Source organism: Crotalus tigris, unplaced genomic scaffold, assembly GCF_016545835.1.
Source record: "Crotalus tigris isolate CLP2741 ecotype Arizona unplaced genomic scaffold, ASM1654583v1 scf7180000021055.717220, whole genome shotgun sequence".
NCBI classification, from domain to species: Eukaryota; Metazoa; Chordata; class Lepidosauria; order Squamata; family Viperidae; genus Crotalus; species Crotalus tigris.
Window position 1 is genome coordinate 642,775 of NW_024098332.1, and position 23,246 is coordinate 666,020.

Consider the following 23,246-nt stretch of genomic DNA (forward strand, 5'->3'; position numbering starts at 1 on the left):
AAGTAATTAGGATGGCAAACCTCACCCAATCCTGTCTGTGCTGCTTTGAAGTTGCCAGATGGTAATGTGACTTTGGCTGTTAGCAGCCTAGGGATGAGCCATATTTCTATGGCCAATCCTTTTGTCCGCCGGTTTGGATGGATTGCCTGCTCTGACGGGAGAGTTGCTGCTCTCCTGAGATCCAGCGAAAGCCCCTCCTTGCTGGTCACCTCTTCGGGACGACTTTTGGCCTTTTCAGGGCCCCCCAGCAATGCGAAACTGAATGGGGAAGAGAGAGCAAGTCTCCCAGCCGGAGTTTTATTGGTAATTAAATAATGCAGCATTCTTGAGAAGTCTGGGGAGGAAAATCATCCCTCACCCTGCGGGGTCTGAAAATCTTAGATATATAGATCTTTTTCTTAGAAGTGGATTTTATAGAGAGTTTTTGTATTTGGGTATCATTGTGATACAAGTCTTATCTTGAAGGGATTCCATTTTTTGGTTGTTTGCCAATGTCATAGAGACACCAAAGCTAAAAGCTCAATCACTTTTAGTTTCAAATGTAGGCAGGGAAAATTTATGTGGCTTTTTTGTATCTTTATTTTGAGACTTGCCTGGCAGATCAGAAGTTGGGTTGCCACTTGTCCTGCCTAAAGGGGAGGATGGTTTTGCAGGGGTTTTTGTGTTCCAACAAAGCCATCTGCCAACTAGTCAATGCAACAATGTAAATGAAAGAATAATACAGGATGTCCACCTTTTCTTTAAATATATCAATGAAAGATAGCCAGCAGCTCCTTGGTTAATGGATTCAACTGGGAAACTATTCTTAATGTTAGAAAGTGATTTTTGTTTTTATTTCAGACTTTTTCATTTTCTTGAATTAAATTCCATGCTGATTTTTTTTAAAATCTCTTTTGATATCATTGGGACATTAGCTAATATGTGACACAATTAGAACATTTTCTTCACACACAAACACACACACACACACACACACACACTCAAACACAGACAGGCAGAGAGAGATATTGTCCATCCATCCATCATCTATCAATCTATCCAAGAATATATATACACACATTATATATCTATACCAGGGCTTTTCAACCAGTGGTACACGTACTACCTGTGGTTTATTGGCACCTGGCAGATGGTACGTGACCATTCTAATGGGGAAGGAAAATGAGATGAACTGGCAGCAGCACCACGCAAGCCTGAGCGAGAGATGGCTGGAGCTGCAGGTCTGTCAAGGCTCAGCAGAAGTGCCAGGATCAGCGCCGGGTTCCAGCTCTTTCCTTCATGGGGACGGATGCAGGAGGGAGGATGAGGCTTCCACATTCCTTAAATCTGGGGCAAAGCAAAGCAACGGGAATTGGAAGTTGCCAGTCGGAAGTGGCCGACAGTGGCAGGCTTGGCTGCACGGAAGCGCAACGCAGAGGTGCCCTGAAAACAGACCTGAGGGAAAGCAGAGCAAAAGGGAAATCTAAAACCATCCCCCCCAAAAAACCCCACCTTCAGACAGCCTTTTCCCCTTCTTTCTGAATGTCCTGATGGTTCCCAGGCAAGGGGGGCAGTGAGAGAAATGGGGTGCCACCTGCTATGGGGGCTTCAACCTGTATTTCATTTTGGACAAGTAAGTGGTGGGGCATCAAGGCGGCTATGCTGGATGAGGCTGGACTGTGCGGGGCACTTTGTTTTGGGATGGGGCACAGCAGCCCTGGCAGTTTTTCAAAACACTGCAGCAGGTTTTTTCCCTTTGCTTTGGGTGCCAATTTGGACAAAAAATGCCTGGCGGATGCCGCGTTCCTCTTTCCTCCAGAGGATGTTGAAGGAAAAAGTTTGGCTCCTTTGCTGGTTTCTCTTTTTGCAATTTGCTTTTTGGGGGGTTAACAAAGAGTAGCTGTCAGCTGTGGCCTGTTTGGTTAGACTTACAAACACCCATTTCCAAAGTAAATTCTTTGCTCAGCTTCCTCATGGGATGCAATTCCTGCAGAGCAGCCGTTTAAGACAGGGGTGGGGAACCTTGGCTCTTTTATGACTTGTGGACTTCAATTCCCAGAATTCCTGAGCCAGCCATGCTGAGGGGAAAGAAAGAGGTTTCCAACCTGAGCCATGCTGGCTCATGAATTCTGGGAGTTGAAGCCCACAAGTCATAAAAGAGCCAAGGTTCTCCAACTTGGTTTAAGATCTCTGAACTCCAGAGTCAATTTGAAACTTGCTCCATGGCAGTGATGCATTATTGATTCAATCAATAATTAGAAGTTAGCATCTACATACCCATAAAAAGAAATATCTTTGAGAAATATTAAACAGGCAGGAACAATAGGAAAAGAGGTAGAAAACTTAACTCCAGAAACCAACTATTACAAATACGAAAGGCTGCTCCAAAGAAACATCCATTTCCCTTCTCTTAGAAAAGTCAAGCCAAAAAATAAAAGTACCAGAGAAGAGGGGATTCTCTCTCTCTCTCTCTCTCTCTCTCTCCCGCCCCCCGGCTCAGTTAATAGTCTCAGGCAGACAGCGAAGAAACAAGAAGCAAAAGAAACAATGTAGTGATAAGCGCTAGCCTTGAACAAACTAAAAGAAAGCTGGTTTTGACACCTTGCTAGGCGACTGGTGGTACTCAGATATTGCCATATCCTAAAAGTGGCACAATAGGTAAAAAGGTTGAAAATCTCTGATCTATACTGTCTATCTAGCCTCTATCAAAAAGCAGTTATTTTGATGAAGTGTTTTCATTTGATTAGTATCACAACTCACACACCAATGTTTGTTGCTGTTTGTTGCAATAGTAGTAGGAAAATAGTACAAAATAACAAATACTCATTTAAATACCCTTAATTTGTCAGTAAACAAGGCCTCTGTCAGGGATAGGCCTGCCTTGACATCTCAGTTGCAAAAAAATTTTCTTGAGGAATTTTTGAATGCAATGCTCAAACTATCTTTCTTCATGATTGTCATTATTGCTTTGCTAATATGTATAAATGACATTTCTAACTCTAAAAGATTGAGGATACTTGTTAATGGTGCTATTATTTTTATAGTGGATAATTATAGTAATTATAGTAATATAAAGTAATTCTGTGAATCATTCCTGTTTATCTGATGTTGTAGTAAATTATCTAATGTTTTATATAAAAAAGGAGATAGTCAAAGTGGTGTTAAGATAGTCATATGCTATTAAATTAACCAATTACCTTTGTAATAAATGCACTTTATCAAGAAAAATAAATTGTCAATACAACCATAGAAGCATAAAGGCTTCAGGCATAAAGGCTTAAAACACTAGGAGATAACAGTAGAGCTGGGCAACAAGATATAACTCTTAGCAAATTAACATAGCAGTAACTCATATTCAAACAACACATTCTTTGTCTAATCCAATAAATTATGGTGTCTATATTTCCTCATGCCATTCTCATTGACTTTCCTAATGTATTACTAAATGAAATCAAATACTTGCTTGCTTTAGCCAGTCAGATGTATATTCAGATTTGCATGAAACTATGTTGTGGATTTGCATCCTACCTCTTTTCAGCTTTTAATTTAGCTGATTCCAGTATTGTAAATAAACAATTTATATTTCAGTGTAAGAATGTATCTCATACCAATTACTAAGAAAATGCTAAAAAAATTTGCTATATCATCTTGGGTATAAACGTTCTGTTGTGTAATAAGAATAGCATTCCTCTTAAGTGAATATAACCTATATAATTGTAGCATTACCCGCTCAGAGGCCGCCAAAGCCCAGGCCCTCCCAGCCCCGCTCCCCTGCGTTGCGCTCTGCAGCTGCGCTCTCAAGGTGTTAGTAAAATGTCTTTTCTAGCAGAAGCTCACGCGAAGTGAGGAGGTGGCAGAATCTCATCGTCATGAGGGCTTTTAGGAACAAAGATGACCATCCCCTAGCCCTGATAGTTAATGTATGACGATGTTTAACAGCCCCAGGCAGTCATAGTAGCAATAGTCAAAGATTTCACAGCAACCATTTGGAAACAAGTGGGATGGGGAAAACCCTGGCTCCAGGTAGCGATAGGAACATGAATGAAGGTAGTCAGCATTCTGCAATAACAGCTCACCCCACAAAGGCAACTCCCTACAACATCTATAACTTGCACAAGTAACAATAATCAAAGTTTGGATTTGGCCACTAGTCTCCAAAGCAGTAACGATCAGCTTCTCCTTCTCTTCTGTTGTCACTCGCAGTCTCAGGTCTCATCGGTGTCAAAACCCCTCCCCCCTTTATTGTTAAAATCTGAATTTAGCAACCCCAGCAACTTTCTCCTCAATCTCTCTCTTGCCTCCGCTCAAAAGAAAAATTCCACCTTATCACTCTCTCCTTCCCTTTTCTTTACAAAAAGGGATCAGCTGAAACCTCAAATCCCTCTTCTATTTCATCTGGTCTCTCTCTGACAACATCAACAGCAACCACCCCCTTTCTTTCCTCCTTTTTCTTTCCTTCTGCTTGACCGCCGCAACCAAAACCAGCAGCAGCTGTCTGATCAATCTATCTATATAATTATGATGTGACTTAATTGAGTCTCATCCATTGAGGTGCCAAAAACTATGTCTACCAGAGGCGGGTTTCCCTACCAAACATCAACCAATATGGGGAATATCCAATGGCATCATTCCTCATGCTATTATATGCATGCATGAGGGTAGATAAGCCACCTGGTAAAGCTAAGGGAAATCATCAAAACAATTAAAAAATTAAAATTAAAATATTTCGGACATGTGATGCGACACCCAGAAAAATATGGCATACTCCATTTAATCCTCCAGGGAAAGATTGAAGGCAAACAAGGTCCAGGCAGAAGAAGAACATCATGGCTTCAAAATCTAGGGGACAGGTTTGGACAAAACTCAGCAGCACTTTTTCGGCGGCTGCTGATAAAAACAGGATCGCCAACAAGATTGCCAATATCTGATAACAGATATGGCACAAGAAAAAGAAGAACATGACAGTAGAAATATGTTGCATCCAGTGTTGCTTCTGTTCTTCAGTGAGTGTCCCCAACATATCCAAAAGAGTACGATTAAACCTTTCAGGCTGCGAATCTCCTTGTGAATGATACGGGGTGGTATGGGACCTCTGAATGCCCGGTAAGCCCAGTAGGTGCTTAACAAGCCTGCTTTCAAAGTCCTCCCTTGGTCAGAATGTATGTGCTGAGGCAGCTCATAATGTACAAAAAACTTCTTCACTAATGCTTTGGCTACCGTAATAGCACACCAATTTTTTGTCGGGAAAGCCTGAGCATAATGGGTAAAATGATCAGTCACAACCAATACGTTTCCTTGCCCACTTACATCTGGTTCCAGGCAAAGAAAATCAAAGCAAACCAAATCCAAGGACCCATAACTTTGCAAATGGCCCATCAGCACAGTCCTTGAAGGTAGGGTTTTCCTCTGAATGCAATGCAGACAAGATCCACAATAGTCCCTGACTTCTGTCTTCATGCAGGACCAGAAGAATCGATACATTACTAACTTAAAAGTCTTTTCTGGCCCCAAATATCTATGTTCATTGTGTAGCACAATCAACACTGCTTCTCTGTGTTTCTCCAGAAGCAAAAGTTGCCACCTTTCTTCAGGCCCATCCAAAGGGCCCCAGTGGCAGATGTACGCAGTTTTCTCCCTATCCTCCAGATGCATGGGGATCTGATGGTAACCACTCCTTAAATCCAGCACACTAAATCACCTCACCCCTGACAAACACTGCAGGGCATCCTCTATCCAGATGTATACTGTATACTGATCAGGTATAGTCCTCCAGTTAAGAGTATGGTAATCTATACATATCCTCAGGGATCCATTCTTCTTCTGGACCACCACTATAGGGGAAGCATAAGGACTTTGGGATTCCCTAATGACCCCAGTCTTTTTCAGTTCTGCTGGATGCTCCCTAAGATCATCCAGGTTGCTTAAGGGGATCCGCCAAGATCTCTCCCCAAAAGATTTATCTTCCCTCAGTTGGATTACATGCTGGGCACTCCTAGCACATCCCACATCAAAATTATCTCTCGAGAATAAACATCTCTACTTCCAAAGCTAGTATCTTGCTCTCTCCTGCCACTCAGAAGAAAACTGTGTATTCTTGGGATAGAACTGATCCATTGAAACCTCCACCCCAGTCTCTCCCTTACCCAATCGGAGTAGCTGGGCTCACCTGCCCCAACAGCATCTGATCCCTCAGATGAACAGAGAGGCCCGTGATATTTCAAACCCCAACTGAGATCCACCCTTTTGTCTGTCATAAAACTCACATGGAGATTACCTCTGGAATCAATTCTACTCCACTGTTCCATCCCTTAGGGCCAGATTCAAAAATAAGATACGGACCAGGCTGTTCCCAATCTAACTTAATGGAAACCTCAGACACACCTCTTCCTCTGGTTGTATTATCCTCTTTCCTCTAACCAATTTCCATACCCGCCCCACCCCCTCTGCTGCGGCCTGATGCCCCCACACAAACTCTGACATACTGTCTGCAATGCAGGGTGAGCATCCCTTGCTATCATGTCATTCCTCAAGGGAACAACTGGGGGTGAGTAACTGCCTAACCAAATTGGTGTTTGTCTCCACAATCAATGAACCCTGACTAACTCCCGGGGGGCGAGTGCACACAATAGCCAGAGTATCAAAGGTCTCTGTATACCCAGCAATAGAAGGCCCAAACGTCAGCCATACTGGTAAATATCCATCATAGGAAAATTTCTCAGTCCCAATACCACATATCTTCAAATCACTCAGTGCTTGTATGGGTATACGTCAAATATTTGTCATAAAATTTCCTTTATAATAACATGACTTGTGCACCCGAATCCAAAAAAGTCTTAGTGTAAATACTTTCCACCTGCACTGACACCATTGGAGACGGGCCCACCAGCTGCTGAGGAGCCCCCAGTAGTGAGAAACCCAGTGTTTGGTTCAATGATCCACACTTGATTCTCCAAAGACTGCTGCTGGGGCCCCATGGCTCCAGCTTCTGTCAATTCAAGGGGATGGAGATTTCTCACTAAAGGGGATACTCCCATCACTTCCATTTTCGAGGAGGGTTTCCAAGGGAACTTTCTCTTGTCAAGACTGACTGATATCACCAGGCACCCAGCTAGCTCCCTCACTGGGGCCCTTTCCCAACTACACTGGGTTCCGTGATCTTCTGTACGGTTTTGTACATGCATGCTTATAATGCACCACACCCCCACAATTGTAACAAACAACTGATCTCATTGAATTATTAACCAGGGCAGAAAGGCCCATCCCCCCATCAGTTGGTCCAATCCTGCCTCCATTCAGGGGTGGGCCACCCATTACTGTTCAGGAAGCCATTATCTTAGTTAAATCCAGTATCTGGGCTTGCTTCATTGTTAACCGATCATCATCCTCCCTTGCTTTTCTCATTCCTGGGCCTAAGGGCTATCCTATCGGCAACTCAGCTATCACCTCCTTAGCTTCCTCCACTACCTCAGTTGCCCGCACTCTCCTTATAAACTCGTGATACCCCCAAACATTCCCTCTAGCTTCGACCTTTATTTGGCTCAAGGCAGGGTCCAAAGTACACCGGAAATGTTGTTCTATCCCACCTCAGTTGGATCTAATCCCCCCCTCTCCAAAACCTGATATAATAATCTATTCAGGCACCTTATATATTCAGACAGCTTCTCACCCCTCTTCTGATACATGTGTTCCAAACGAAACAGTAAGCTAGAGATCATCTCAGCACACACAGGAATATAAATGAAAGACACAGAAGTAAAAATCATACCGTGAGGAAATATGCAAACTTTGTTAAAAGAGCCAGATAGATCTAATAGTTAAGACACTAATCTAGAAACTAGGGAACCATGACTTTTAATCCCACTTTAGTCATGAAAGCCAATTGGGTGGCTTCAGACCAGTCACTCTCTCTCAGGCCACATCACAGGTTTATTGTTATGAAGAAAATAGGGTGAGGAAAAATTATTAAGTATGTTTACTACTTGAATTATTTATAAAAATAATAAAGGCAGAGTAAAAATAAATTCAATAAATAAGTAACTTTTTAAAGTATGCATATTTGAAGAATTTACTCACATTGGTCAAATAATCCTTTATACACAGCTATATCTTTTATGTACGAAGGAAAAAAGTGGCCTACATTACTATATCCTTGTGAGTCTTCTATGATATTAGTAAATATTTCTGGGCTCAAAAGTGCACTCTCAAGGGTTTGTGGTTGAAATTGACAAAAGGTGGCATATATGAGTAGCATACTGTATATTTAATTTTAAATTTAGTGTATTACATTTATAGTACAAGTTTAAACAATGAGTTGTATGGATATATATATCAAAGGAACTATTGACAGTGAAGTAGCAGCATAAAACAAGTACCATTGGTAGGTAATAGCTGTAAATCTTTATTTTAGGAGTAATGAACATGGACTGCAGAACAAAGTGAGGAATTTAGGCACCAGTATTTTAAGAAACTGCCAATAATTTTCCTAGTTTTAATTTGTCTTTTTTCCTAAAACAGCTTATATCTTGGTCTTTATGCTTAGCTAGGACTACACACACACACACACACACACACACACACACACACACACAAATACATACATATATACATACATACATATACTCCAAAAGGGCGAAGGAATTAAAATATTTTCTGAGGCTACAATTCTTGGGAGAATTGTAATAATTATCATGGTTAGTCCCAAGGAGGAGAGATGAGAAAATAAAGAGCATTATTATAGAAACAGGAAAAAAATCCACTCCGTAAAAGGACAGAAAAAAAGAAAAGAAAATCAGCCTGGCTAAATCTGAGGTAACTATCCTTATTTTTTTTCTATACAATTTTGCAAGTGGCATTCAGCTGAACAGATAATATAATGAATAAGGAATTTTTATATACAGAAAATAAACTGGTGCTATAATATTCTTAAGGAGGTCTAGAGGAAGTTGTAGTACTAAATGCAATCAAATATAATTCCTTTTGCATTCACATGTATGTAATGAGATGAATGAAAGCACTGAATTGTGAATTTTACCGACAATCCCTTCATGGGTATTTCATGGAAGCTAAAAATTGGTGAATATATTTGCACTTTTTGTCCATGTGGCTTGGGAAAGCATTATATTTTTAAATAACTTTATCTAGTATTCAAGAATAAACTTTAATTCCAAGGCCGGTCTCTCCTATGAGAATAAATATCTGTCTCTCATATACATAAACGGATAGAAATGTTACAATTAATTTAAATATTACTACTTTAATACAGTTTATGCCCTTGAATCTGGTACATTTCATTATGCATATTTGAAGACTGCAGCGTAGGTTTGCTAGGAATTAATTTTGAATATGTAGGGAGAAAAATATGGTATACTTTTCTTTTAAAAAAATAAAATATTGATGTTGCATTACATCTTTTGTCTTCCATTCTTGTAAATCCCAGACTCTACACAGCATGGAAGAAGCCAACCAGACAAATGTCAGCTATTTCATCCTGCTGGGATTCACTACCACTGCAGAGCTTCAGATTCTCCTCTTTGTCCTCTTCCTCATTGCATACTTGATGATTCTCATGGAGAATTTGATAATCATTGTAGTCATTTGGGTCAATAATAATCTTCATAAGCCCATGTACCTCTTCTTGTGTAACCTCTCCTTTCCTGAAGTCTGGTACATCACAGTCATTGTTCCTAAAATGTTGGGAGATTTTCTATCACAAGACAAACACATCTCCTTCCAAGGTTGTCTAACCCAGCTATATTTTTTTGTCACTTTTGTGTGCACTGAATATATTCTTCTAGCTGTGATGGCATATGATCGGTACTTAGCTATATGCTATCCACTTCGTTACCCAGTCCTCATGAACAATAATTTCTGTGCTCAGCTTTCAACAGGATGCTGGATATGTGGTTTACTCACCTCCATGATCAAACTTAGCTTTATTGGCCGGCTGAAGTATTGTAACACTTACAAGATCAATCACTATTTCTGTGATATTTCACCTCTCTTGAATGTTTCTTGCACTGATTCTTCCATAGCTGAACTGGTAGATTTCATCCTGGCTCTAATGGTTATCATGGTTCCCCTCTGTATGGTTGTTACATCATACATCTATATCATTTTGACAGTCCTGAAGATTCCTTCAGCTCAGGGAAGAAAGAAGGCTTTCTCCACATGCAGTTCTCACCTCACAGTGGTTGTACTCTTTTATTCCACCACACTCTTCACCTATGCACGGCCCAAAGCTATGTATGCCTACAACTCTAACAAAGTTGTGTCAGTGCTCTACACTGTGATAGTTCCTCTTTTGAACCCTCTAATATATTGTTTCAGAAATAAAGAGATAAATTGTGCCTTGAGGAAGACATTTTTTCACTAATACTTAGGTAAAGTAGTTAGTGTCACAGAATAATTCTAAAATTATAAACAAAATTTCAGTATATATACCACTGTGGTTGCTGTATCTTAATTTACAATGCATTTTCATTTTATCTGGTAGTTTGCATAAAAATTATTTCAGGTGTCAGTTTTGTCTGGGGATATTCACTGATATCCCATTTTTTTAAGAAATCAGAATAAATATGCATGCAATGGATATTGATACTTTTAAAATTGCAAAATAGATTCAGTATATTATTCTTTATTTTGGTCATGTATCAATGTGAAATATATGGAATTATACAAACAAGAATAATAATTGAAATAAAATAAGATATTGATAATGTAGTTATAGAGATTACTAACATAGAACTGTAGAATTTTTTCACACTAAGATCTATCTATAAGAATTTACATTCTATTCTATGATATTCTGTTATGTTCTATTCTATTGAAAGAAAATAGAACTGTTGTCTTAACTTTTAAAATATATATTTTCATTCTTTGATAGTTTGTTTCTTGCTTTTCAGTGAAAACCATAAATTGTACACATCTGAAACAAATAACCTAATCAGTGGTGAGATTCAAATATGTGAACAACCAGTTCTCTGTTTGGATGCTGCTTCCAGAAGTCCATTCTGGGCCTGGGCAACAAAAAATTAGCTACTGGTTCTGGCGAACTGGTGCAAACTGGCTAAATCCCACCACTGAACCTAATATTTTTAATTACACAATTCCGTCAGACAGTCATGCTTCATATTATGACACAGCTTTCCCCTGTACTGCATGTCATTCTCTGTTGATGATTAAAATTTTGAGACTGGAGAAAATAAAATTCATCAGTGGTCTGCCTTACGTTTCTTCATGCTGCATCCCATGTTGGTCTAGATTTGTATATGTGTACATAGATCAGTCTACTGAAGTATAAAGGCTGTTTGCTGAAGACTATAAATTGTGATCTACCACACTGCTTCATTGCTCATTGATAGGTAGTTATTTTTCAACTATTCAGTTTAGGGCTGAACTAGAGCACCAGTTGGCATCCCTGCTTAAGGGAGGACTGGAACTTGATTTTCCTTTTCCTAATCCAGTGTTTTAACCTCTTCATCACCCTTGTGTATATATATTCTCTGCATTGGTTTTCTTCAAAAGAAGTCTATGGTCTAATAAATAAGGGAGGAATACACAAAATATCAAACTAACTATTAGGGTTTATATTTTAACTTGTTTGTTTTACTAGCTTAGATGGAAACATTCATTATACATTTTTATGGTTCTCCTCAGTATGATCTGGAAATGATCAGATTGCCCTCCTGGTCTCTGTGTTCTTTAAAACAATTGCATTCCCAAATATTTACCACTTCATTTGGTCTGTTGCTTATTTAATTCAAAATTCATTTTTGGGGAGTAGATGTTTAGTGATTGTATTTGATGATTAGAAGCAATAAAGGTTGCTTTGTGTTCATAGATAGATAGATAGATAGATAGATAGATAGATAGATAGATAGATAGATAGATAGATAGATAGATAGATAGAAATAGAGATACCTTCTATCTCTATTCTCCATCTCCATCTCTCTGTGTGACTGTTTTGTGTATGTTATAATATATGTCACTCACTTCACCAAAATCCAGATTTCTCATAATAATAAAACTTCATTAAAAGTAAATTTAAAATAGTAAGAACCTCATTAACAATAAAATAATTAAAACAAACAAAATGATTTTTGCTGCTGAAATATTATTGAGAAGTATCTAACATTAAAGTTGTATATCCTTATGAAAAGGACATGAAAAGGATTACATAGAGTAATTCCAAAAGATCCTGGGTGCAAGGAAGATAAATTTTCTGAAGCTCCACTTTTTTTTATTCAGAAGAATAAAGAAATTTGTTAGACTGACTACCAATAGATTTATCCCTCATATTCAAACTGCTGCCAATGACTCACAAAGCTTTGTATGACATAAAAGCTGGTTGCATCAGATAGTATCTTGTCAGTAATGAATCTATCTGTCTAGAGAAAAAACAATCTTGGGTAGGTATGTCAGAGTCCTCCTAACATCATGGGTTAGAGAGAAAGTGATTAAAATTGCAGGTATTTGCTAAGGCAGTCCATATACTTTGGAATTCCTTACTCCTAAATCGTTATAAAGGTTCTCCCGCAGTGGCATTTAAAGGATAATTAAAGATAGTTTTATTTCACTGACCCTTAACCTTTTGTTGTTGATGATGATATTTAAATTAAGGTATAGTAACTCTTTCATTTCCAGAGAGCTATAAAACTTCAGATGAATAAATTCAGTGAGCATATAACTAGTATACATGTTCAATATATGCATAACATATTTAGTGCATTGAATCAGGGCAACAGAGAAATTTTCTCAGAACTACTTTCTAAGACCAGCCTAGTGTTGTTTGCTGAGATGGCCAGTTATAGAAATCAATCAATCAATCAATCTCAATCCATCAAACAAACAACAAATGGAGTAGAAGCTAAGTCTTCTGGTTTAAAATCAAAATATTGCATCTTAAAAAACTGTAATAAATGAAGAAACATAAGTTTCTGAGACTATAACTAGTCTTGAAAAACAAACAATGATATATATACATTATTTGCTTCTCCATTAGATGCCATAGCTCTGGGGATATAATTAAAATGAGCAATTACTATTTTTAAAGAGAGAGAATTATTGTGGAAACAGATAACAATGCTTATTTAGTGGTTGTTGATGGAGATATATGGACTGTATTGCTTTGAGAAACTTTCATCCATTTCAGCAGAATTTTTATACAATTACAAATAGAACCTGTGCAGTGCTTTGAGGTAGTCTCCATATAATAAGGTGAAAGATCATTCCTTTCAATGTATCATACGAGAGGAAAAAACATTTTATTGCAGATGTTATTTGTGGAACTTTTTTAAAATTCTATTAGTCAATATACTTTGATGTACAAAGTTGTCTTCTATTGTTTTGAACTTTTTGATCCTTATGTTAAAAAACAGAACATTAAAAATAAATTATTGGGACATGCTTCTGCTACTATCACATACATAAGGAAAATCAATATCTTCTGTTCATGGTGGGGAATAATGATGTGGATAACTCTCTGGAAAAATGGTCTCTATACATTTGTGTCTGTGTAAGAATAAAAACCACTCTGAGCTAATATGAATAAAACAAATGTACTTTGACTTGAGTGAAAGACTTCCTTCCTTCCTTCCTTCCTTCTCTCCCACCCTTTCTTCCCCTCTCTTTCCCCATCAGATAATGGTGGAAAAGCAGTTTTCCTAACTTTTCCTCAAATAAATCTGCATTTCTAGCTGATTCCTTTTCTGTGAAATCTTTCAAAATCCTGAGTTTTATTGCACTCATTTTAATCTAAGAATGGGATATTTCATTGGATACGTGGAAGAATGACAGACTTTCTAAGATGACCTTGATAGCATTCCTCTCTTATCAAATGTTTGAATGCGTTGAATGGAGCATCACAGAGGAGTATGAATCAACATTCTCTGAGTGTGTTTATTTTTGCACAATATTTATTTATTCAGAATAATTATGAATAATATTTATATGTTTTTTGCTAATGATGCTTTTTGATATCTCATTGATCATAATATATTTTAGCATAAGTTTAAGTATGAGGCAAGGGGAAAGCTCTTAAAAATGGCATCAGATTTTGGTAATAGAATGCAGAACACAAAAGGAAAAAGTTAATAATTTCTAGCCATACATTTTTATAACATGGTTCTACTTTGGGAATGATGAAATTTAAGGTAGTTTTCATAAGAAAACTTCTCCATTTTACAGTTGTTTTCTATATTTGTGTGTGTGAATGCAGATTGCTTGTGTTTGGAATTTATTATATCTGGATATAAGAAATAATAATAATAATAGGAGTAGGAATTTTTCAAGTTGAAAATTGAAATATCAAATCTATCACATAAATTGATCTATTATTTTTTTAAAATATTTGGGAAATGAATCTTGGTTCAGTGTGGTTGTATCTAAAATATTTAAATGTAATAATTGCCACCCAATACATGATGCATTATGCAAATATGTAAGAGAAGGATCTATATTTTTTGCCTTCAGGATTAAAGTTATTTATGAATTTGTATTTTAAAAGTTTATTTTTTGGTATATGAAGAAATCTATAATGTTAATCTCAGCAATAAATACGATCAAAGCTGATTTACTTTTTCAGGGTTGAATGATTTCAAGCAAGATAGCAACTGTTTTATTGCATTCATCCATTATTCAGGTACAAATAAAAATGGATTGCAGTGAGAAGTGGCAGAACATTTATGAACCTTGAACTGATAACTTATTGTCTTTTGAGTCAGATTATATAAAAGGCCACTGTTGCATTATTATTTATTAAGTTTTTATCTCACAATTCTTTTAGAAAACAAAATGGGAAACCACTCCAGAATTGCACAATTCATTTTGGAAGGATTCTCAGGCCCCCTAGAGCTACAGCTGGGTTTGTCTTTTCTTTTCATGCTGCTGTACATCGTAACATTGATGGGAAATATTGGAATGATCATTATTATTACTCTTGATCCTCATCTCCGAAGTCCTATGTACTTCTTCCTGAAGAATTTATCCTTCTTGGATACCTGCTATTCTTCTGTTATAACTCCCAGAGCCATGGTGAACTTTGCAACAGGGAAGAAAGGCATTTTCTATAATGCATGTGCCATACAAATGTTCTTTTTCTCTCTTTTTGGAACAACTGAATGTTTCTTACTAGCTGTAATGGCATATGACAGATTTACTGCCATCTGCAATCCCCTGCTTTATAATATTACCATGTCCAGGAAAACCTGTATACTTCTAATAATGGCTTGCTATTTCTTTGGTTTCCTCAACTGTTGCATACAGACAAGCCTTACTTTCAGCTTATCCTATTGTGAACCATGGGAAATTAACCAGTTTTTCTGTGACGTCCCAGCTGTCATGAAAGCAGCTTGCTCAGATACTTTTATAAATGAGATTGTGCTCTTAGCACTGTGTGGGTTTATCATAGTGATAACATCCACTATAGTTTTGGTTTCCTATGTCTATATTGTGGCCACAATTCTCCACATGCCTTCTGTAGAGGGAAGACACAAAGCTTTTTCAACCTGTACTTCCCATATCATGGCTGTTAGCTTGTTCTTTGGAACAGCTTTCTTCATGTATGGTCAACCTGGAGCTATAGCTTCTCCGAATCAAGGCAAAGTTATTTCTGTTTTTTACACTGTTGTAATTCCTATGTTGAATCCATTAATTTACAGTCTAAGGAACAAAGAGGTCAAAGATGCATTAAGAAGACAGCTAAAAAGGGTGACTTTCTTCAGATGAGCACCAACTCTTACAAAACATAAAGTTATGAATACTTTTAGCTTAAAGCATCCATAAAATTGACCTTACAATTGAAATCAGAAGCTTTTCTTATAGATCTGAAGGATAAACATATTTTTTTTTAAAAAGAAAGAAAAACAAAGCATGGAATTTTGTTCTTATCTAGGACAGCAGCAGCAAAGCTCCTCTATATGCAGAATTGGATGGACTTACATGTATTCATAATGGAAGACTGGAGGGTGAAATTAATGCAGTTGGTGGAGAATTATATTGTTTCTATTTGGAAATCACTCCTCAACTTTGAGTTTAATTTTTTTAAAAAATGAAATTTTAATCTTGAATTTCAATTATTAGACTTGTTTGTGATAATAAAAGATTGTTGGTTATTCTAGTTCAAAGGGTTATTGATTTTTAGGCTTTTATATGTATCAAATAAAGTGATTTCTATATTTTTTTCTCCTTTTTGTTTGTCCTCCCCAGTTTTGGATACCCCACTATTTTATGATGTACATCAATTTTATGCAGATCTATGCATACATTTGGAAGTGATAGCATATACAGTTATAATACAACTAAGAAAATTTACTTTTTGCAATAAAGTTTTACTGTGCTAGGGAAAATTTTGATGGGGAAAGTAAAAATAGCTACCACTGCAAAATTTATTGTCATTAAAAATACAGAATTCTTACTCACATTATGTAAGAATTTCAATGTATTAATATCTATTGATAACAAAACATACTCACATGGAATATTAGTAGAAATTATACCTTGAGACCTATTTTTGTTCCTTTATTTTTCCTAAATGTGTGGAGAAGCACATCTCTTTAGTCAGTTATACCTAGATACTAGATACATTTGTCAGATTCACAAAATAAGGGATTGGGTATCATTACCCACTTCCATATGTACATATGTCTATATCAAAGTTAAGGCTGTTGCTGACATTTTAAGCAAATGCAACTTTTACAGAAGAACAGGCATCTATAATGAATCATAACTTTTTACTTTGCATGGTTAAGGGCGAGTAGCAGAGAAATTCTTCTACAAATGGTCGTTCAACTTGACACTTAAAATGTAATTTTTAAGTCATCTGCATCATGCAAACTAACATATGTATGTATGTATGTATGTATATGTGTATGTATATGAGACATCCATTAGGGGGTTTGTGTGTGTGTGGAGTGGGCAATATTATAACTATAGTTCAATATTTAACATTTTATCCAATAAAACAAAAAAAAGTTAAAATATAAATCCCAAGGTTAATAAATTGGATATTCTTCCCAAATTTATTAAGTCATTAATTTCATTTGATAAGCAACAATGAGAGAATCTCCCTATGTATTAATCTAATCTAATCTAATCCAATCCAAACCAATCCAATCCAATCCAATCTAATTTAATTATGCACACACACACACGCACACACACACACACACAGAGTTATCCTAGGATTAAGCATCCTCTTTAGAACTGAAGTTGTTCCAAAGCTCCAATATCAACAGCCGTAGACGCTGAATGATTCAAGTACATAGTTTTCTGTTTTTTTTTGTTTCTGTACATTTTTATGTAATTTTTATCTATTTTTGTGTTATACTGTGGTATAATGTGTTGAAGGAAAAGTCTTAATGTTTCAGTCCAAGCTGGGAATAAACAACATGGCGACTGCTTTAGAAAGAAAGTTTATTGGAGAGGAGAGCCAGACAGAAAGATGGTTCTGAAAGAAAAGAGAGAGAGCACATGCAGGGAGTGGATTTTATACTCTCTGGGGCTTTTGTTTGTTTCCTGTTCCTGTTTGAGGCTTTGTATTTCCTGTGTCATGTATTCTGACCTGAGTCTGGGTGTTCCCTTTGGAATCTATGGGTTAATCCTATTATGTCCTTAGAATTTGGGTAGGGTATGTAGATTTTAGGTGTCTTTGTCTTCCTAAGCTTCTAGCTGGGGGCCTCCAACCTTCCTGGATTATTTACATCTGCATTTCTACATAGCTGGTTCCTGCTTGGGGGAGGAAGACTTGGGACTATTAAAAAAACTGGGCATGCTTTTCTGCCTCTTTAAGATCCTTTGAGGAAATACATTTTTCTGCCCTTTTAATATTTCCTTCTCTGGGGGCCTGAGTTCCCACAACTGTATATGATCTACTTTACAAAACTGCATATCTAGCAATAATGAAACATAATAAATTAAGATTAAAAACGTAAAGCCCTCATTAAAAATAAACCAATAAAAATAGAACAAAGTTGTCTGTTGCTGAAACATCATTGAGTATTATCTATAGTTCTGGTGTTTCCCCTTAAAGCTATGTATCCTTAGGAACCATCTGTGGAAGGATTACATAATTCTACAAGACCTCGGATGCAGGAAAGTTAAATCTTCTGAGGCCTTGACCTTCTTTGTTTCTTTTCAGTAGTGATCCATCAGTGGAACTAGATTATCTGGATTAGATCACTTTAAGAGCATGTAAAGGATCTCTCCTGAATCAGGATGATTAAAGTGGCATCTCAATATTACATGGCCATCTTTACCTATGTGTAATGCCATGATGCATGTAGAAGGGTGTGTGGGGATTGTCACAATGCCCCCCCTCCACAGGGCTTTTAAACCAGTGGTTCGGGTACCACTTGTGGTACATTGGCACCTGGCAGGTGGTACGCAACCATTCTAGAAAAGTGGTAGTGGGGGAAGGGAATGAGCTGAACCGGTGGCAGCACCGCACAAGCCTGAGCAAGAGATGGCTGGAGTTGCAGGGCTGTCAGAGCTCAGCGGAAGTGCCAGGATCAGTGCCTCTTTCCAGCTGATCGGCACTTCTTTGGGGCTGTCAGGGCTCAGTGGAAGTGCCAGGATCAATGCCAGGCTCCAGCTGGGGCTCGGTGCTGATTCTGGTGCTTCTGCTGAGCCCTGAAGAAGCACCAATCAGCTGGAAAGCAGCATTGATCCTGGCACTTCTGCTAAGCCCAGAAGAAGCACCAATCAGCTGGAATGTTGCAGCATCTCCAGGGTCTTGTGATTAACATTCAGATGCTTGGCAACTGATTCATATTTATGACGGTCACAGTGTCCCAGGGTCATGTGAAGTGACCAAAACCTGCTGCAACCACCTAGCAGATGGGAAAAATAAAAACCACACACACTCCACCCCACCCCTGCTGCCAATCCTCAACAGAAATGCTCACAACAATGAAAACCTCAGACAGGAGGGCTGCCAGGTGGGCAGGCAGGTGTCTTGCTCGGCTGTGGCTTGGGGGGCACTTTTTTCAGTGCCATTGTAACTTCAAACAGTCACTAAGTGAACTGTCGTAAGTAGAGGACTACCTGTACTTTATCACTTTTTTCCTTTTTTTGGGGTCATCAAGTTTTTGACACCTTGCTAGGTGACTGGTGGTACTCAGATGTTGCCATATCCTAAAACTGGTACAATAGGTGAAAAGGTTGAAAAGTCCTGCCCTAGCACACTTAGCTATAAATTTCATGCTTGTTTTCACTTTAGTAGAGCAATTGCCAAATAACAGCTCCACAATGTTTATTCCATTTTGAAATACATGTTTAGAAAGTGTGTGTACATTCTATGAAGATTAGAATAGAGATCAAACTAAAGCAATTAAAACCACTTGGGTGCGATGTGGCCAACCCATTCTGTCTCTTACAATTGCTTTTCCAATCTCACCTTTTGTACCAATGGCTAAACAAATTTTGCAACTGATGATGGAAACCAAATGGTGCAATAAACTAAGCAAAAGAAAAAGTTTGTCTATCTGAGGCATTAAAATAGGAGTAAGAAGAGCTGTTTAAACAATGAGAGCAAGAAATTATCTGATAAGGAAATAAGAGAATATCAGATTCCCAATTTCTTATCCCAGAGTCATGATGTGAGAGGAGAAAAAGAGAGGGAAGGAATTTTTTTAATCCCATAGAAACTGTTGCAACAGTTTCTATGGGATTTTTAAAAAATACTGCTGTTTAAGATGTAATTTGTTTTTTCAGAAACATACATTCAATATATAATAAACTGTGTATCCTTTTGATTTGGGCCATTGTTGAAATAGATAAATTGCTGAATAAATTTCATTGTTTGCTAGATTTGAAAAAATGATTATTGTAAAATATTAAATATTAGTTTGATATCAGAATATTTTCCAGTGGAGTTTAGTGGATAATTATTTTTCTATGTAAATGCTAGTTTGAAGATCAGAAACCTCCCTTCTGATGGGAAGAACTATAAAAAAAATCCATAGTAGAAGCTTTACAAGAATATGCTCTTTTTCAAAATACATAAATTAATAATTTCCATTTGGACCAATGTACCTTAAAAATAGATTATACTCATGAGATTATACTTATGTCTAACATTGGGCCTCAGGTGTAATGTGATTGTTCATAAAAATATTAAATTTGAACACAGAAAAGAAAAAAAAAAGATTGGCAGAATGTATTCGTTTCATAGACAGGTAAAGAAATAATGTTAAACACAAAAACAACATTGCAAGTTTGTTTCTTTTCCAGTTCTAATGAATAGGAAAATGAGAGGTGAGTAGAAATGCTGAAGCTGAAATTTGCTCTTAAGGAAGTGATAGGAGTTTCTAGATGAATTCATTTAGTTCAGTAATTCAGTATCCAAAACTTATGCAAAAAATATTTTTGTGGCATTTCAAAAGCTTCTCACTTGAGATGAAGGACTTTGACATTGGAATTAATGTCTTTATTGAGTTTATATCCATGTACTTTCAGTACATTGTAACTCAAATGTTTTACAATAAAAAATGTACAAAACAGGAAAGACCGTTTCAATAAATTAAAAGATGAAATCAATAAGCTTAGCAGAAATTCAGTACAGACTAAAATAATCAACAGTTACAGAAAATAAGCAGCAGCAGCAACAAGAACAAATCCAGCAAAGATACAGTGATGTTGGTTTTCTCTACAATAAAAGAAGATTGGCAGCTGACTCCTGCTTCACTAAATTAGCAGCAAAAGAGAATGTTAGATGGCAATTGTGTATATTTTTCTTTCTGCTAGCTTCCCAGTTGTGATGACTATGATCTTCCTAAGGACCTGAGATGTTGTTGTTTGATGATATTAAAGATATCTTTTCAGGAGGTAAGCTGTTCCAAACAAAAGGCATGTTTAACTGAGTGGTTTACATTCTGTGTAAACTTTAATACTTTACTTTAAGTTTTGTATTATTTCCTTTTAAATAGTATATCTCCCTTCTAACTCACTGGTGTAGCCATTTGTTCTTTTGTGATTTACATCTTAGTAATATAGTCTGCTCACTTGGTTATACCCTTTTCTCAATTTTTATTTAGAATTTCTAATATTATCACAGCTATATTTTTGTCTTCTAATATTTTTTTTTTTTTTAAAAAAAAAATCCCTACCCCACAGGTATATTTTGTTAGAATTTGACAAGGAAATCCTTGTATTTATCTGTATAGCACTTTTAATTTCAAGTAATTTGTATCCATTCTTGTTCTATATCTTTACCAAGATTTCTGTGCTATTCAGTTCCAGAAGACTTTGAATGGCTTGGATGCCACCAAAACGTTAATAGGATATGATCCTGATTGATGGATCTCTTCTACATTATTAGTTCTTAGATTCTTATGCATTATGGTCTATAATGACAATGATATTAGTATTAATTAATATGTATCTTTTTCAGGTTTCTGCTTGCAGAATTTCACAAACAGCTTTTATTTCACATGCATGCTGATAATGACCTCTTCAGACTTACTCAAACACTATTTTCTAACTTTCACAAAAATATTTGTAGGTGTCTGTTTTTCCTGACATCTCCTTAGCCATAAATGTGATGGAAAATCATACTGAAGTGACAGAATTTATATTAATTGGCTTTAAGGATCAACCAAAAGTGCGCATATCTCTCTTCTTTCTCTTTTTGGTAATATACATCATCACCTTAGGGGGGAATATGGGCATGATCATAATTACAACTGTTGATGTCCAACTTCATAGCCCTATGTATTTCTTCCTGAAAAACCTGTCCTTTTTGGATATTTGCTACTCTTCAGTCATCACTCCAAAAGCTATGTTGGATTTTATAACTGGAAATAAGATCATTTCCTACAGTGGCTGTGCAGCTCAGATGTTCTTCTTTTCTCTGTTTGGAACCACAGAGGCTTTTTTCTTGGCTATAATGGCATATGACCGATTCATTGCCATCTGTAGTCCGTTGCTGTATCATATCATCATGTCACAGAAAAGATGTGTTTGTCTTCTATCCATCTCTTACTTTTTTGGCTTTATCAACTGCTGCATCCAGACTGGTTTTACATTCAGTCTGTCATTTTGTGACTCACTTATAATTGATCACTTCTTTTGTGATGTCCCAGCAATCATGAAGATCTCCTGCTCGGTCACTTTTGTGAATGAACTTGTGCTCCTTTCAGTGTGTGGCTTTATCATTGTGACCACAGCTGTAGTAGTCATAGTATCCTATGTTTATATTATTAGTACTATAATAAATATACCTTCTGTCAAAGGAAAACAAAAAGCTTTTTCAACTTGTACCTCCCATTTGATGGCAGTTAGTTTATTTTTTGGAACAGTTTTTTTTATGTATGCACAACCTGGGGCTTTGTCTTCTCCCAATCAAGGAAAAGTTGTATCACTGTTTTATACAGTTGTCATCCCAATGTTGAACCCCATAATCTATAGCTTAAGAAACAGAGAGGTTAAAGAAGCTCTGAACCGACAATTAAGAAAAATTGATACCTAGCTTCTAATAAATCTTCGTTAATTACTGATATTTGAATTGCTGTTGAAGTTTACATCTATATGTATGACATTATTTCATTTCATTTATTTATCAGATGCTGATTTTTCTGAAATAATTATTACACAGGAACACACATACACCTCAAACATGTATTCCAATAAAACTTAATTCTGCGTTTCATTCAAAAGAAGTAAGTTTGATAGACCTCCAAGATTATTTTCAGTTGGTGTGGATTGTGAGTGAGAAGTTGGACCTGCAACCCTAGCTTTGCATACTTCTTTAGGGTTCAGTGCTTTCTCCACTCCTGTTTAATATGAAGCTGCTGTGATCATTTATCACCAATGAATGAAGCATTGTCAGTGTGCTGATAATACTCAGTTCTGCTTTTCTAATCATGGTGAATTAAGTGATGCTGTGTCTGCCCTTTCTTGGTGCTTGGAGGCTGCTGAAGTCTGAATGGGGAAAATATGAAGAAACTGAACCTGGCAAATTGGAGTAGCTCTGGCTTAGGAACTCTTTGGTTTGAGTTGTGCACTCATTCCAGGTTGCTGCAGAGCTGATCAAGTGGTTAGCTTGAATGCACATTTTGCCATCATGGAAGTGGGGGATTTATGGGCTTTTGTACTAAGGATTTTTAATTTTCTAAACTTTTCCAAGTCATTGTGTGTGAATTGGGCAGCCATATAAATTTGTTTAATAAATAAATAAAAATAAAACAAATGTCTACTGAATACTTATGGAAAGATATACAAAGCACTGGAGCAGGTATAAAAGAAACATATTCTGGGAGGCACGACCCCCCCCC

The 23,246-nt window shown here is 36.9% G+C and overlaps 3 protein-coding genes across 4 annotated transcripts; all 3 read left to right on the forward strand.

Moving 5' to 3' along the window:
• Nucleotides 1-8,745: 8,745 nt before the first annotated feature.
• Nucleotides 8,746-11,083, forward strand: LOC120319985 (olfactory receptor 6Y1-like). The gene is made up of 2 exons (XM_039369397.1): nt 8,746-8,787; nt 9,416-11,083. The coding sequence occupies exon 2, from the start codon at nt 9,428-9,430 to the stop codon at nt 10,349-10,351; it is 924 nt and encodes a 307-aa protein (XP_039225331.1). The 5' UTR covers nt 8,746-8,787; nt 9,416-9,427; the 3' UTR covers nt 10,352-11,083.
• Nucleotides 11,084-13,103: 2,020 nt separating this feature from the next.
• LOC120319993 (olfactory receptor 12-like) lies at nt 13,104-16,151 on the forward strand. Its single transcript, XM_039369414.1, has 2 exons — nt 13,104-13,194; nt 14,762-16,151. Exon 2 carries the CDS (start codon nt 14,770-14,772, stop codon nt 15,700-15,702), a length of 933 nt encoding a protein of 310 aa, XP_039225348.1. The 5' UTR covers nt 13,104-13,194; nt 14,762-14,769; the 3' UTR covers nt 15,703-16,151.
• A 3,972-nt stretch (nt 16,152-20,123) lies between these two features.
• LOC120319984 (olfactory receptor 12-like) lies at nt 20,124-23,152 on the forward strand. Of its 2 annotated transcripts, none has more exons than XM_039369395.1 (3): nt 20,124-20,229; nt 20,719-20,799; nt 21,365-23,152. In XM_039369395.1, exon 3 carries the CDS (start codon nt 21,515-21,517, stop codon nt 22,439-22,441), a length of 927 nt encoding a protein of 308 aa, XP_039225329.1. In that variant the 5' UTR covers nt 20,124-20,229; nt 20,719-20,799; nt 21,365-21,514; the 3' UTR covers nt 22,442-23,152. The 2 variants fall into 2 exon arrangements, with proteins under 2 accessions (XP_039225329.1, XP_039225330.1); XM_039369396.1 differs by having other exon boundaries at nt 20,124-20,150.
• Nucleotides 23,153-23,246: the final 94 nt, after the last annotated feature.

What these genes read in the sequence shown, in the direction of transcription:
- LOC120319985 (XM_039369397.1), top strand. Translation starts at nt 9,428, where the DNA reads ATGGAAGAAGCCAACCAGACAAATGTCAGCTATTTCATCCTGCTGGGA.
- LOC120319993 (XM_039369414.1), top strand. Translation starts at nt 14,770, where the DNA reads ATGGGAAACCACTCCAGAATTGCACAATTCATTTTGGAAGGATTCTCA.
- LOC120319984 (XM_039369395.1), top strand. Translation starts at nt 21,515, where the DNA reads ATGGAAAATCATACTGAAGTGACAGAATTTATATTAATTGGCTTTAAG.